This window comes from Phacochoerus africanus, chromosome 11 (assembly GCF_016906955.1).
Source record: "Phacochoerus africanus isolate WHEZ1 chromosome 11, ROS_Pafr_v1, whole genome shotgun sequence".
In the NCBI taxonomy this organism is placed as follows: Eukaryota; Metazoa; Chordata; class Mammalia; order Artiodactyla; family Suidae; genus Phacochoerus; species Phacochoerus africanus.
The window spans coordinates 120,791,118-120,808,180 of record NC_062554.1 but is presented as its reverse complement, the minus strand read 5'-3'; the positions used below and the strand labels follow the sequence as shown (position 1 = coordinate 120,808,180).

At 40.5% G+C, this 17,063-nt stretch overlaps 1 protein-coding gene across 1 annotated transcript in view; it reads left to right on the top strand.

Annotated features, from left to right (window-relative positions):
* The window catches only part of LOC125111753 (torsin-1A-interacting protein 2-like), a 32,875-nt gene extending 16,850 nt beyond the window's left edge, over nt 1-16,025 (top strand). The window contains exons 2-5 of the mRNA XM_047753820.1: nt 7,213-7,390; nt 9,570-10,097; nt 12,847-12,948; nt 13,935-16,025. Of these exons, the coding sequence (XP_047609776.1) occupies nt 7,357-7,390; nt 9,570-10,097; nt 12,847-12,948; nt 13,935-14,695 (1,425 nt within the window). The 5' untranslated portion in view covers nt 7,213-7,356 and the 3' untranslated portion in view covers nt 14,696-16,025. The remainder of the gene's footprint in view (nt 1-7,212; nt 7,391-9,569; nt 10,098-12,846; nt 12,949-13,934) is intronic.
* Nucleotides 16,026-17,063: the final 1,038 nt, after the last annotated feature.

Below are 17,063 nucleotides of genomic sequence, written 5' to 3'. Positions count from 1 at the left end.
AAAAAAAAAAAAGTAAATAAACTGAAAAGACATTCTATGGAAAGGAAGAAATTAATTTGCAAATGATATAACTGACAAGGGTTCAAATTTCAAAATCTATAAACTGCTCCTACAGTTCAACAACAGAAAAACAACCAGATTGAAAAATGGGCAGAAGACCTAAATAGAGATTTCTCCAAAGAAGATACACCAGATGGCCAGTAGGCACAGGAAAAGATGTTCACCATCGCTAATTACTACAGAAAGGCAAGTCAGAACTACAATGAGGTACCACCTTACACTGGTCAGAGTAGCCACTGTGAGAAAGTACAGATGGCGGAGTTCCTCTCGTGGCGCAGTGGAAACGAATCTGACTAGGATCCATGAGAACGCAGGTTTGATCCCTGGCCTCACTCAGTGGGTTAAGGATCTGGGGTTGCCATGAGCTGTGGTATAGCTCGCAGACGTGGCTCAGATCTGACGTGGCTGTGGCATGGGCTGGCAGCTACAGCTCCTATTTGATCCCTAGCCTGAGAACCTCCATATGCCTTGGGTGTGGTCCTAAAAAGAAAAAAAAAAAAAAAAAATACAAATAACAAATGCTAGGGAGGGTGTGGAGAAAAGAGAACCCTCCTACTCCATTGGTGGAAATGTAAGTTGATGCAGCCACTGTGAAAAACAGTATGGAGGTGCCTCAAAAACTAAAAATAGAATTACCTTATAACTCAACAATCCCACTCCTGGGCCTATATCCAGAGAAAACCATAATTCAAAACGATACGTGCACCCTAATATTCATAGCATTATTTACAATAGCCAAGACATGGAAGCAGTTTAAATGTCCATTTACAGAGGAATGGAGAAAGAAGAGGTGGTACATGTATACAATGGAATACTATTCAGCCATAAAAAAGAGTGAAATAATGCCATTTGTAGCTACATGGATGGAACCAGAGATTATCATAAAGTGAAGTCAAAAAGAGAAAGAGAACTACCAAATGATATCACTTATATGTGGAATCTAAAATATGACACAAATGAACTTATCTATGAAAGAGAAACAAACTCATAGACTAGAGAACAGACTCGTGGTTGCCATGGAGGAGGGATGGAGTGGGAGTTTGGCATTAGTAGTTGCAAACTATTACATTTAGAATGGATAAACAAGGTCCTACTGTATAGCACAGGGAACAATATTCAATATCCTATGATAAACCATAATGGAAAAGAGTATTAAAAAGGTGTATATGTATGTATAACTGAACCACTTTGTTGAAATTAACACATGCAAATCATTGTACTTTGATTTAAAAAAAAGATAAAATACACTAACATTTTGCCACATACACCTCTTTTTTTTTTTTTAAAGATACAGATATGGATAGATTCTCGTTCTCATTGTCTTTTCCTCTACAGAAGCAAGCATGTATCCTTTCTGTTCCTCTGTTTAATCTTTTATATGTATTTAAACAATGCACAGAGCAATAAAAAAGAACTGAACACTTTCCCCCCAAAAAAAATTTTTGGCCACCCCACGGCGCATGGAGTTCCCAGGACAGAGATCAGATCTGAGCCTCACTTGTGACCTAAGCTGCAGCTGTGGCAACACCAGATCCATAACCCACTGTGCTGGACTGGGGATTGAACCTGCACCCCCCCCCCGCCACCTCCCAAGACACTGCCGATCCTGTTGCAGCACAGCAAGAACTCCACTTTCAAAATTGTATTGCTCAGTAACATTCACATATAAACATGTGTTATACATCAATTTGTAGAGTCACCCTTACAACACTTTTGTATTTTGGTGTCTGCTAAACTTGGTTGTATTACTGCAGTATAAAAGTCATTCTGCATACCAGACAATGAACACCTACCAGGTTGTCAAAGCATTACCATTTGGTACATTGAGATGGAGCAGAAAGGGTGCATCTTAAGAGACAGAGCACAGAACAGCCACAACTGAAGAAGCAATGAGACAAATTTGTGTCCCTCTTCAGGAAGGTTTCAGGATCTCAAAATTAAGAAGACATCCCTCAGCCTATTATCTGGTGCATTCTTCATAAATGGAGAATAAAACCTTACTGCTTTAACCTGGTTCAGCCCCTCATGCAGATCGTTAAAGACAAAGTTTCGCTGCAAATTTCAGGGTCACAGGGAAGAGGAGATCACTACCAGTGATAAGGCTAAATTTTACTTAGGTGGAAAAAAATGAATTATTATAACCTCCACAAATGGGCACTGAAAACCAGCATTGCACAATTGAACTTGTAAGGGATTCGCCTAAAGTAAATTCCTTTTGTGCCAAATGAAGCATGTGGATCTTCCTCAGTTCCTTTTTGCAGAAGATAACCATCAAAGAGATACATATCTGGACATGCTTATGGAATGGTTTTTCCTATAGCTGCAGAAAGTTTCCAACACACCCACTTTCCTCACTTCTCTTACACAGTCTGGAGCTTCCTAATGTGCACATTTCCTGGCATGGATCGGACACTGTTGAAAAGATTGACCTGCCTCTGGAATAGTGGCTCCCAGATACTTCACCTGGGGACTTCGTATGAGAATGTGTCAAGAACCTCCGTGGTTTGTACCACTTCTTCCTTGTAGCCTTGAAGGACTATCATTTCAGCTATGAACAGCAATATATTACAAAGGGTCCGAGAGAAACAGTGTGTGCCTTGTGACAAGAAGGGCGTATATTGAGCGTTTGTAAGACTATAGAAATATCTGATGATTCCTTTGCAGATTGTTTATTGGCTGCAATCCAGTTTCCAAGTGATACATTTTTTAAAGCCTTCAGTTCTGTTTATTTGAAATAAAGTTTATTGAGGATATTCTACATGCAATAAAATGTACAGATTTTAAATCTGAGGACAAATGTAACCACTACTTCAATTAAAGAAATGAAATACTTTCAATTACCCTAAAGGTTTTCTCATGCCCTTTTCCACTGAGTACCCCTTCCTGTAGGAACCACGGATCTGTTTTCCGTCATGTATACCATAGGCAGTTCTAGAACTTCATATAAATGGAATCATTTGGCATATAATCTTGTGTGTGGCTTTTTTCACTCATTGCATTTTTTTAAGATTAATCTGTGTTATGGTATATATCAATATTTCATTTTTTTCCATTTGTTTGATTATTTTTGAATCACTCTGTTTCTTAAACTTTATATAAATGCTATATTGTTAGAAAATTTTGAGATATATAGCTCATTAATTTGATTGCTATATATAGTGTTACCTTTTAGGAATATGGCACAATTTGGAGTTTCCCTTGTGGTCAGCAGAAGTGAGTCTGACTAGTATCCATGATGACGCAGGTTTGATCCCTGTCATCACTCATTGGGTTAAGGATCTGACGTTGCTGTGAGCTGTGGTGTAGGTCGCAGACACAGCTTGGTTCTGGTGTTGCTGTGGCAGTGGTGCAGACCAGCAGCTACAGTACCAATTTGACCCCTAGCCTGGGAACCTCTATATGCCATGGGTGCGGCCCTAAAAAAACAAAACAAAAAAAAAGGAATATGGCACAATTTAAAAAATCCACTTCCAGAGTTCCCATGGTGGCTCAGTGGTTAACAAATCCGACTGGGAACCATGAGGTTGTGGGTTCGATCCCTGGCCTTGCTCAGTGGGTTAAGGATCCGGCATTGCTGTGAGCTGTGGTGTAGGTCGCAGACTCGGCTCAGATCTGGCGTTGCTGTGGCAGAAAAGTTTCTCTAAGGTACATATATAAAAGCGGAATTACCGATTTATAGAATATGTGTATCTTAACTAGATCTTTGCCATACTGCTCTCCATAGTTGTAGTAACAGCTTACTTCATTGCCAGTAAAGTGTAAGAGGTCCCTTTATCTTCAAATTCTTACCACCAATTGGTATTGCCTAATCAAAAAAATTTTTTTTGCCAATCTGATGGTTGTGAGATGGTATCTCATCGTTAATGTATTTTGCATTTTGTTCATCTCTTGCCCACTTTAAAAAAAATAGCATTATTTGCCTTTTACTGATTTGGTGTCATCTTTATGTATTCTGGCTATTCTAGATGTTGATCCCTTGATGATCATATGAATTGCTGATGTTTTTCTGCCAGTGAATTTATCTTTTAATTTTGATTTTGATGGTTTGTATAAAGAGAAACATTTTTAGAGTCATCACCTTTGTCAAATGCCCCCTTATGGTTTGAATATTTTATATCTTGCCTAAGAAAACCTTGAGGTTGTAAAGGTATTCCATACTTTCTTCTGAAAATTTCAAAGTTTTGCTCTTTACATTTAGGTTTTTAATCTGGAATTGATTTTTGTAGAGGTAGAAATCAAATTTCTTTCCCATTTGAAAAGGCCAAAACTATTCATTAATCCATTCTTTCCCTTTTGTTACTCAATTCCCTTTTCTTATGTATGCATATATTTCTTGGCTCCCTGTTATGCATAGCGTTTGTCTATTCTTGCACCAGTGCCCTGTTGGTTTTAATGACTTGCTATATCTGGTAAAGATATCTCCCTTCCTTCAGAAATCTTTTTTTTCTCCCTTCAGAATTATCTTGACTCTTCTTGGAGTTCCCATTGTGGCTCAACAGGTTAAGAACCCAACTAGTATCCATGAGGATGAGGGTTCTATCCCCAGCCTCACTCAGTGGGTTAAGGACCCGGTGTTGCCACAAGCTGTGGCATAGGTCATAGATGTGGCTCAGATCTGGTGTTGCTGTGGCTACGGCATAGTCTGGCAGCTGGAGCTCTGATTCAACCCCTAGCCCAGGAACTTCCATATGCCACAGGTTGCAGCTATAAAAAGAAAAAAAAAAGAAAAAAAAAAGAATTATTTTGGCTCTTCTTAATCCTTTACTGCTCTTTGTGAATTTTAGTATCAGCTTATTCATTCTATAAGAAACATCTAACAATTAAAAAATTGTCTCAGTGGAGTTCCCCAGTGGCTCAGCAGGTTAAGGATCCAGCATAGTCACTGTTATGGCTTTGGTTATGGCTGCGACATGGGTTTGATTCCTGGCCTGGAAACTTTTGTATGCCATGGGTGTAGCCTTGAAAAAAAATGTATCAAGATTTTGTTTCAAATTGCAATGAATTTTTAGATTAAGTTGGAAAGAATTGGCATTAAATGTCTTTGAATTTTACTGCCTATACCCACAGTATATTTCTCTACTTAGGTCTGTTTTGTGTCCTTCAGTAAAGTTTTATAGTTTTTTTGTCTCTTAAAGTTCATTTTTTAAAAGTTTTATTGAGGTAAAATTTGCATACCATAAAATTCACCCCACCCTCAAGTTCTTTCATATGTGTTATTAGATTTATTACTAGGTACCTTTTAGTTTTTATTATGAGGAACCATACAGTTGCTGTGATTAGCATCTTTGCTTTCTAAAAACCTTTTTTTGCTGCACCAGTGGCATATAGACATTCTAGGGCTAGGGATCAAATCCAAGCTCTAGCTGCAAACTGCACCACAGCTACAGCAACACCAGATCCTCAACCACTGTGCTGGGCTGGGGATCAAACCCATGACGTCACAGAGACAATGCCAGATCCTTAACCTACTGCAACACAACTGGAACTCCTTCTTTCTAAAACTTGTGTCACTGGATTTTTATTTTTAAAGGATTGGGGACCTTTTATATTGTCACAAACTAGGATAGGAGGTAACCCGCATTGCAACACATGATGGAAATGAAACAAGAGAGCTGGAAGCCTAGTCCCAGGAGGCTGAAGAAGATAAAAAGGTGACAGGGAACCCTCCAAGTCTGAGACATGTTTCTAAGTGTTCACATCAGCAGAAAGGAAGCCTGTTTTTAACCCTTTCCTTCACCTCCAGTTTACAGTTGGTACCACTCTTTCTTATACATTCACGCATTCTGTCATTTATTCAGTTATTTTGAATGAAAGGATAGGGCTCTTACTCTATCCTAAGATCTGTGTTATGCATTTGGAATTAAAAATTAAACTTTACAAAAGAGTGTTGTGAGAAAGATACAAAAGAGGCTAATTGGTTAGATTCCCAACTAGGCTATCAAAAAAATGTAACACTTTACAAAGCTCTTTCACATATATTTTTGTAGTTAATCATAGCAATCCTTAATGATTTTTATAGATGGTGAAGATTAAGTAACTTGGGGTGGTATGGTTTTGGGCAAACAATAAGATTTAACTATAAAATGATATAATTAAGTTTTTATTGCTTATAAATTGCCTTTGATTTTGGTTCCTTTTATATACAGCTCATAGTAATAATTTATCTGTCTTCTTTGAGCACTGCATAGAAGGGCAATGGATAGGGCATTGGATAAAGAGATATTTGTCTCCGTATTTTATAAATGAATACTGTGAGGAAACCACTAAGAAAGTGGTGACAGGCACAAATGAACCTTTCCACAGAAAAGAAAATCATGGACATGGAGAACAGACTTGTGGTTGCCAAGAGAGAGGGGGAGAGAGGGGGATGGATCGGGAGTTTAGGGGTTAATAGATCCAAATTACGGCCTTTGGAATGGATAAGCAATGAGATCCTGCTCTATAGCACTGGGAACTATCTAGTCACTTATGATGGAGCATGATAATATGAGAAAAAAGAATATATATATGTATGCATGACTGGGTCACCTTGCTGTACAGTAGAAAATTGACAGAACACTGTCAACCAGCTATAACGAAAAAAATAAAAACCATTATAAAAAAAAAAGAAAGTGGTGACAAAAGGCCAACTGTGTATGTCTTTCTAATACCAAGGTAGCCATCTAAGCAGGCAGGCCCTCTTCACTGTTACTTGTTAATGATACATGAAAGCTTCTGAAAGGCAAACTCTGAGAAACTGATATTAGACAGAAATTGACGACATAAAGGAACTCTGCAGTGATGAGCTCAGTGACTTAGGTTTTTGCACTTAGAATTACCTTTCAGTTTCGAAGAGGTTCTCTTCAAGATTTTGGTCACTTGGTCTTACTTTTTAATTTTTAACATCCTTCCAGACCCACTGCAATGTATTAGGAGGTTATGGCATCTATGCAAGGTTAATAATCTGAACTTTTTTTTTTTTCTGTTTGTAGTCTAGGATTTGGAATATGATCCTCATGAAAGCCAGGAAACATTTTTTTTTTCTTCACTAGAAAGGTTTTAGAGAGGAAATAAAATACTTCTCAAATGAAACTGATTTAGTAAATCAAGCTGAAATTGGCATTTCTCCCACGGGTGAATAAAAAGTCATGCATCTTTTTCATTTTATTTTAGTCACCGTATATATGCTTTGTTTCTTGGGTCCCGGAGAAGCATGAGCCTGGTGGGGCTTGGGACAAGAAGAAAACAAGACACCTTCGAGAAAAGCCAGACACTAAGAGAAAAGGATCCCAAAGTCTGAAGAGACAGAGCGCAAACATGACCGACACAGGTCTCAGGGATCTTCCGGAGGGTAAGACGAGTTTGTACAGCACCAGGTTTGTGCTGTAGGAAGCTAGGGCTGTGCTGAGAGAGGAAGGCTCTGATGACTAAAACTGAAGGGCGAAAGTGAAAAACAAGTTCATTAAGTGCTTGATTTGTTGTGATTCTTATTCTTTTCATCCTTCCTGAATTGTACCATAATACCAGGCTCAGATGATGAAGATGAGTAATGTTTTAGGGACTCCAACGATAGGAACCTATAGAACTGGAACAATACAGTGCATCTGAAATAAATGGCAGACACATCTTTACAGTTGTATTTTAAAACATGAAGTAAGCTGTGACATGCTATAGATTCAGAGGGAGACTCTTTCCGTTATAGGGAAAGGTGACATTTAAATTCTTTACCCTGCTCATGTGTATATATAGGAGCTATAAAACAGGCAAAATATGAAGTAGCTTTTCTTCAGAAGAGAAGAGCATATTGAAATATTTTATTAAGGATATTTTAGAATATGTAAAAGTTCAACAGTATGGTGAACTCCTGTGTACTCAGTATCTCCCTTCATCTTTTGCCTACATAATGCTAGTCTCGTTGCCTGCCCTGGACTATTTAAGTGCAAATCCCAGACGTTATATCATTTCATTTGTCAGTACCTTAGCTTACATCTCTTAAAGATAGATTTTAAAAAACAGAACCAAAATAGCATCATCTTACCTCAAAACTAAGTTAATAGTTATTCTTTACTGTCATCACATATACAGCCAATATTCCCATTTCCCCAGTTATCTCATAATCTTTTTTCTTCACAGTTGGGTTTTTTAACTTTTTTTATTCTTTACATTTGGGCCACATATTGATTTTGATTGCTATATCTTTTAGGTTGCTCTTTTTTTAAAGGTTTATTATAGAAAATTTCAAATATATATAAAATGAGAGAGAGAGATGAAATGAATCCCATGTACCATCAAACAGCTTCATCTGCCATCAACATATGACTAATGTTTGATTTATACTCCCTTAACTTCTTCTTACCCCCATATCTTTGAATTGAACCAAATTCTAGACCTCATATAATTTTAGCCATAAATGCTTGAATACTTATCTCTTAAATGATGAGGATTCCTTTTTGTCATACCTAAAAGATGAACAGTAATTCCTTAGTCTCATCAAATATCTGATGTTCAAATTTTTCTGATTGTCTCATAAATTATTTCTTTAACGGTTAGTTTGCTGGACACTGGATCTAAATAATGTTGTCCATGCATTGTTGCTGTGTCTCAGCTCTTAATCAGTAAGTTGCCCCTCTTTTTTTCCTTATCTTGCCATTTACTCTTATTTCTTGCTGTTATTAGAATTTCCCTCATTCCAGATTTTGCTGATTATATTCCTGAGGCTTTTTTGCTTTTTAAGGCTGTACCTGCAGCATATGGAAGTTCCCAGGCTAGGGATCCAATTGGAGCTACAGAAGCAAGCCTGTGCCACAGACACAGCAGCGTGGAGTCTGAGCTGTATCAGCGACCTACACCATGGCTCATAGCAACAGTGGACCCTTAACCCACTGAGGGAGGCCAGATATCAAACCCACATCCTCATGGATACTAGTCGGGTTCATTACCTCTGAGCCACAATAGGAACTCCTCCTTAGGCATAATTTAATATAGCCCTCCATGCCTATATTTCTTGGAAACTGGTAGTGAGCTCTAGATTTAGCTTCAGGTTGGCAAGAATGCTTCATAGGTGGTATAGTGTACTTTCTAAAAGTTGCATTGAATCAGAAGGTTAATGATGCCTGGTTTTCCTTCTTTTTGTGGTGTTAAGACTGATCAGTGGGTTCAGCAGTTGTCATTCTGGTCCACCTATTATAAAATTCCTCATCAGCCTTTTGCATAATGATGTTAGTTGCTATTGATGACTCTTGCCTAGATCCATTATTTCACTAGGAAAGAGGATGTATTTAATACTACCAACAGTTGGTTTGTTGGTCAAAATAGTTTCACATTAATATTGTTAGATTTATTAACAGGATAATAAATTTGTTTAATCAATCACCTTTAGTGAAAATCTAGAGAAACAGTGTTTAGGAAGAGTGCCTTGTAAGCCGTAAAAATCTGTATAAGTGTTTTTATTAATCAGGGACCTTGTAAAAATACAAAAAATATAAGGAAACTTTTTTCAATAAAAAAATCATAAATTTTTATCTCAATAGACCCTCAAAAGGATTTGGAAAATGATCCACCAATAAATACTCAGGCACAAGACACTACAGTCCCAGCAAGGACCACTGAAGAAGCTCAGACCCCAGACCCTGCCTCTGGTCTTAACCAAGACCATCAAGAGATAGAATCACTTGGCCCAGGAAGTACAGATGCAGATGATCAACCAGAAAGTCCCGCTGAAACAAATTATGGGAAATATCCAAAGGAAGAAAGTGAGAACAGCCCGAGTTTGCCGGATGGAGAACAAGGGCATCAGTTCCCTCCAGAAAGTCCAGCTGAAGACTCCTTGGATCCAGAACCCCCAGAACCCAACTGTTCTCCAAGTGACATGGTCGAAAGAACAGATGCCCCCTTGGTGAGCAGCTCCGCAGCCCTCCCTGAGGACATAGGCAGCAGACCCCAAGCTTCACAGGAGCCTCCTGTTGTTGACCTTCAGGACACCCAGTGTCCTGGTCATTCCAGTGCGAGGCTGGACACCCCGAGCCAGGACACGCTAAGGAAGCGACTCTTGGCTCCAGGTAAGAGAACCGCCGAGCTGTCGTCCTGGTTTGTACTGCTTGTCCCTGGGAGCCCAGCATAGGAGGGGCCTTTCATTTCAGAGAGCCCCTCTTTCCTTCCTAGGAGTAGGGCCTTTGCACCTTGCCCCAGGCCACAGAAGGAGACAGGACTGAGTTGAGATTAGAACGAGGTTTCGCATCTCCTAAACTGGCTCATTCCACTACAGTAAGTTGCTTCTCACACATAAGCTGCATTTTTCCAGTCTTTATTTGTATTACTCCAGTATGATTTTTTTATGGCTCATGAGCCTATTTTTACTTTCGCTTTTTACAGTCTTCTACTTTGGGGGAAAATAGATGCTCCATAAATCAAGAGATAGGTATATCTTAAAACCAACGTCAGTGGTACGGTACCCTTAACTTAGCCACATTTCAGTTTTATAGGACTTTGAGCCAACGAGTTAATTTCTCTATACTTGATTTTCCCCAGTTGTACATGAAGGAAAACAAGCATCTTGTCTTCCCTTGTGAAGATAATGGTTGCATGTGCTAAGGCTTTAACTGGAACTGAAGCGATGTGGATTCTCGTTGTGGCCCTGCCACCTCCTAACTTGGGCTGACCTTAGGCAAGTCTCTCGAGTTCCTGCTACTTCAGTTTCCTATTTGTAGAATGAGGAGGTCAGACAAGATGATATCTAGCTGGTCTCTGCCAGTTTGTACCTTCCGTGATTGTATGGATTTAGATTGTGTGGATTTATATTTTATAAGTACTCTGAAGAGCTCAGTCTTTTTTTTTTTTTTTTTGTATATTGTCTTTTCAGGGCCAAACCCAGGGCATATGGAGGTTCTCAGGCTAGTGGTCGAATTGGAGCTACAGCTGCTGGCCTACACTACAGTGACAGCCACGCCAGATCCAAGCCATATCTGCGACCTATACCAGAGCTCATGGCAAAATGCTGGATCCTTAACCTGCTGAGTGCGGCCAGGGATTGAATCCACAACCTCATGGTTCCTAGTGGGATTCGTTAACCACTGCACCACAGCGGGAACTCCAAGAGCTCAGTCTTAAATGCCTATTTGCCAGAGCAAAGGAATATATAAATAAGACATTCTGTTCACCAGGGACTTGACTTAGGGCTAGAAATTCCTCTTTCGCTACAAAGCAGTGGCTAATGTCAATTATGTTTCATTAGCTAATCATTAGCATAGTCTGTAACTTCAGTGAAGGCAAGGGCTGTGCCTCTCATTCATTGTGTTCCAGTGGCACTTGGCACAGAGGAGTGACTTCATGAATATTTTTGTTGCTGGTTTTATTTTGTTTTGTTTTGTTAATGGCTGCACCCACAGCACATGGAAGTTCCTGGGCCAAGGACTGAATCCAGGCCACAGTTGCAACCTATGCCACAGCTGTGGCAACACCAGATCCTTTAACCCACTGTGCTAGGTGGGGAACGGACACATGCCTTTGCAGTGACCCAAGCCACTGCAGGAGGCTTCTTAACCCGCCGAGCCACAGCAGGGATGCCTATGAATATTTGTTGAGTGAATGAATAGATGCGATTTGTATGGGCCATTATCTGCCATCAGAATTATTCATTTAAGGATGCTGTTGCTACATCCACAATTCTTCAATGAGCCTTGTGTCACTAGGCTCACTGCGTAGAGGAAGAAAATACTGTTTTAAAGACAGAGTTTATGTGTAGGAAGCAACTTCATATAGTGGAATGAGCTAATCTAGGAGATGAGAAACCACATTCTAGTCTCACTTTGGCCACTTCTCTTTATGTGACCTTAGGCAAAGCCCTGAACGTCCCTGGACTTCCTGTCACAATAGGTAAGGTAGGGGGCTAGAGTAGGTGATCCTTAAAGAGTCTTTTAGTCCTTAAATTCTGTGATGCGATATTTAAAAACCCACTCTTTGGTGTGATACAACTAAGTGAACTCTCTCCGATGGGTGAAGATGGCTCTGCTCCTTTATGTTAATAGAATATCCCACTTGAGTTACTTCTCCAGGGAGGGTTATGGGCAGTATTCAGCTTTCACTGTTATATGAGGTACATGACTGGGTTTAGACTCTCACATTTAGACTCTAGAGCCACTTAGCTTAGAGTCTATAAAATACCGCCCTCCTTTCCATGCATACATTTTTAAGATCGGTGTCCCACCTCACAGCCACAATTTTATATAGTTTATAAATTTTCTTAATCTTGTTGCTTCATATACCTCATTCGCTAAGTTGCAAGCTGGCTTTTTGTAAGCTCTTTTGCAGAGTAAGCTATGACTGCACAGTAATCTCTCCTGTCTCTCGACTTAGCATCTGTTATTTGTGTCCTTGGGAGTCTTGAAGAGCCTTTGGAGACAGGAACACTGGAATGAGAGGGTCATTGCCCGGTGATGTTAAGTCTTGTGACAGCCAACTTTTCTTAAATCCCTTAATTTTGTACATGTTGTTGGATTCCATTTCAAATAGGCTCAGCTGCGGTATTAGGATGCTTGTTTCTTTGTCCCTGACATAAGGCCCACTGAAGAATTGTAGATGTAGCAACAGTGTCCTTAAATGAATGTCAGAGCATTTTATTTTATTCTTCTAACTGGAATCAAGGTAATAACGAGCCTTAAGGAAAAGACAGAAAAGTTAACTTTGTATAAAACAAAATTTCGTGAAGCATGGAAATCCCTCTATCAAATAATTCTTTGCTTTGGTAAGACGTATGAAGGCATATATACTCATTAGTGCACTGTCTAAAAATAACCTTCTGTTTTTCCCCAGAGGCTGAGAGACACCAACAGGAAACACAAAAATTGGAAGAAAACAAAGAGAATGCACAGGATACCATAAGAAAGATTAATAAAAAGGATTTTTTGAGCTACGGTGAGAATAAAACTGGTTGGTCCACATTCATATATCCTCAGAGAACTTCCTAGAAAACCATCAAATTTGAATTGTTTGAATATGTTTTTTAAGTGTTTGGTGGTGGAGTTCCCATTGTGACTCAGCGGTAACAAACCCAACGAGGATCCATGAGGATACGGGTTTGATCCCTGGCCCCCGCTCAGTGGGTTAAGGATCTGGCATTGCCATGAGCTGCAGTGTAAGTCGCAGACATGCCTCAGATCCTGCATTGCTGTGGCTGTGGCATAGGCTGGCAGCTGCAGCTCCAATTTGACCCCTAGCCTGGGAACTTCCATATGGCTGCCACGGGTGCAGCCCTAAGAAAAAGAGAAAGAAAAGTTTGATAGTACTATCAGAATAGAGCAGTAGAGTTTTGGGCATTTTTCCCCTTTAGGGGTGTTGCCAATATTTTGTCATCCTTAACCAAACGGGAATTCCTGCAGGAGGAAGGGTTTTTCATAACAAAGACACTGTAACTGTCTTTTTTCCTTTTTAGTTGATTTACAATATTGGGTTAGTTTCAGGTGTATAGCAAAATGATTCAATTTTTTAAAATTATTTTCCATTATAGGTTATTACAAGATATTGAATATGGTTCCCTGTTAAAACTGCCTTTTCTGTGAGAGAGTGTTAACTTCTCCAGTGGCATTTTTACGTGTTGTTCCTTTAGGAAAAAATGGCCTATTATAGGTAGTAGATACTTTTGAGAAGATAGAATGTACGCCTAGTTCATTTATAAATCACATCATTCATTACATAAGCTTAGCTTTTACCTTTTAACAAAGATGCTGTGTGTTCACCTATGTAAGAAATTAAAGAAAAGGTATTTCTCGTCACCTTCAGTAGCTGAGAGTTGACAAGATTTAGGCAAAAGAACCTCACCACAACCAGTAAAATTTGGTAGTGTATCCACCTCAATTCAGTTTTGTTTTTGTTTTCATTTCATTTTCTCTTTTCTCTGACAGGCTCCATCTTTATTGGCTTCTTGGTTCTGACTCTTGTTTTACTAAGTTCAGTTCATAGCTACTATTCCTCTCCAGCCCAGCAAGTGCCCCCAAATCCAGCTTTGGAGGCCTTCTTGGTTCATTTCAGCCAACTGAAGGCCAAGTTTCCGGGCCAGAGTTCCTTTGTGTGGCAGAGAGGACGGAAGTTTCTCCAGAAGCACCTCAATGCTTCGAACCCCACCGAGCCAGCCACCCTCATATTCACAGCAGCTCAAGAGGGAAGAGAGACCCTGAAGTGCCTGAGCCACCACGTCGCAGATGCCTACACAGCCTTCCAGAAAGTCTCGGCCATTCAGATCGACGGGGCTGGAAGAACCTGGCAGGACAGTGATGCGGTGAAGCACTCGGTGGACCTGGAGCTGAGCTCGGCATTCGAGAAGGGCAGGAAGGCTGCCGTGGTACATCGCTTTGAGTCCCTCCCTGCAGGCTCCACCCTGATCTTCTACAAGTACTGCGACCACGAGAACGCCGCCTTTAAAGACGTGGCCCTGGTCCTGACCGTCCTGCTGGAGGAGGAAACGCTGGAAGCAAGTGTCGGCCCAAGGGAAACGGAAGAGAAAGTGCGCGATCTCCTCTGGGAGAGGTTTACCAACGCTCACACCCCCCGGTCCTTCAACCACATGGATTCCGACAAACTGAGCGGGCTCTGGAGCCGGATTTCCCACCTGGTGCTGCCCGTCCAGCCCGTGAGGAGCATCGAAGAACACGGCTGCTTTCTCTAAGCCACGCACAGACTGCTTGTGGGAGGCGTGGGGTTATTAAAAAGCCAGTTGAAAAGGCTTCCGTTTATGTGGAAGGAGGTTGCTGAATGCGAGGAAACAGCCTGGAAGGCACAAACGAGCTGATTTTCGAAATTGGCATTTTTTTTTTTTTTAACGTTTGGTACAATCCTTCTGATCTACGCTTGACAAAGCTAAAAGTTGATCTGACCTTTTCCCCTTGCCCTTCGAGCACATCAGGAATGTAAAACTGAGAAGTATTTTCTTAATCCAAAAATAGGGCAACAGAATCCATGCACGGGCAGATGATCGTCTCCGAGTACCTACAGGGGATTTTTGTTTTCTTGAGTCTGAGGAGCCTTTTGGATCGTATTTGGGCTCGCAGTAAAGCAATTAGTTACAAAGCAGTGAAATTTTTAAAAAAAAATTTCTATCACATGTTAAATATTTTTAAAACTGATTTTAATAACCTAGGTGTGGGATTATATCACACACGTCTTTGCACTTTTGAATAGTATGAAAAAGGAAATAAGCATCCACATACTTATTTACCGAAGTACTATGTGTGAGGCACTAGCTCTGTTTTTCTCCCGTCAAATGAGCGCCGAGGTAAAAGCAGCTGAACTTGAGAAACGTTCTTAGAAATTGGAAACAATAGTCACTGCAAATGAAGAAATTCCAGTTGGCTGTATCTTTGCTTCAGCTTTCTTGAATGATTGAGAGCAGTGATTTTCCATCTGTTTGCAGACACCCCTCCCTACTGGATCAAAGCAGTTCTGCTTTTGCCCCTTTTCTATATTGAGACCCTCCCTAAGATTTAATTGGAATAAAGAGTTCCACCGGAGTTCCCATCGTGGCGCAGTGGTTAACGAATCCGACTAGGAACCATGAGGTTGCGGGTTCAGTCCCTGCCCTTGCTCAGTGGGTTAACGATCCGGCATTGCTGTGAGCTGTGCTGTAGGTTGCAGACGCGGCTCGGATCCCGTGTTGCTGTGGCTCTGGCGTAGGCCGGTGGCTACAGCTCCAATTCGACCCCTAGCCTGGGAACCTCCATATGCCGTGGGAGCGGCCCAAGAAATAGCTAAAAAGACAAAAAATAAAATTAAAAAAAAAAAAAGAGTTCCACCGATGAAGCTCGAAAATCATTAAGTGAAAAAACATCTTAGAACATAGGAAATGGTTAAAAAAATGAATATATTAGAACTCGTGAGTAGGAAGAGAATGAAATACAGGTTTATCTTAGAAACCGGTTTATCTTAGAAACGTGCAGTTTTTGAAAGATAAAGACCTACAGATGAAAAGTGGGAATGAATAAATAATATTTACTAGCATATTTCTATGCTTTTTAAAGTTTGTTTCTGTTTCCCTCGAATGAAATTTTATAATTGTGTAAGATGGGAGTTTCAGTGCCTTTTAAGCAGAACAGATTTTAATAACCAATTGAGGGAGTTCCTTGGTGGTCTAGGGGTTAGGATTTTATGCTTTCACAACTGTGGCCTGGGTTCAGTCCCTGGTCTGGGAACTGAGATCCCACATCAAGCCACGGCGCTGCACCAAAAAAAAAAAAAAAAAATCACCAATTGCACAGTGGATTTTTATATGGGTATGTCAGCATCACTTTCCCGTACTGTCTACTTGTTATGCAATGATGGAACATTGTATAGTGCAGCTCATTTCTTTACCAGCTAGTACCGTTGGGTTAACAATTAGAAAAATGCAAGATACGTTATACTTAGAAATGAAAGAAAGAATCTGAAATTTAAACAGCCCATCTTAATTGTTAGATTGTGTTCTGTGATTGTCAGAAAGCTTGAGAGCAGTGTTTATGGAGACAGTGATTGTTGATTTGCATTTCAACTCTGAAAGCAGAGCTTTAATAATATGATCTTGACCTAATAAAGGATCTGTCCCCATGACACTGCTTACACAGAACCATCACCATGAACTTGGAATATTTCGACTAGGTTTTGGCCTCTCTGCTGCTGGGAGAGCTGTGTGTGTGTGTGTGTGTGTGTGTGTGTGTGTGTGTGTGTGTGTGTACAGACAGGCCTCTCTGCTGCTGGGAGAGCAGTGTGTGTGTGTGTGTACAGACAGGCCTCTCTGCTGCTGGGAGAGCAGTGTGTGTGTGTGTGTGTGTGTGTGTACAGACAGGCCTCTCTGCTGCTGGGAGAGCAGTGTGTGTGTGTGTGTACAGACAGGCCTCTCTGCTGCTGGGAGAGCAGTGTGTGTGTGTGTGTGTGTGTGTGTGTACAGACAGGCCTCTCTGCTGCTGGGAGAGCAGTGTGTGTGTGTGTGTGTGTGTGTGTGTACAGACAGGCCTCTCTGCTGCTGGGAGAGCAGTGTGTGTGTGTGTGTGTGTGTGTGTGTACAG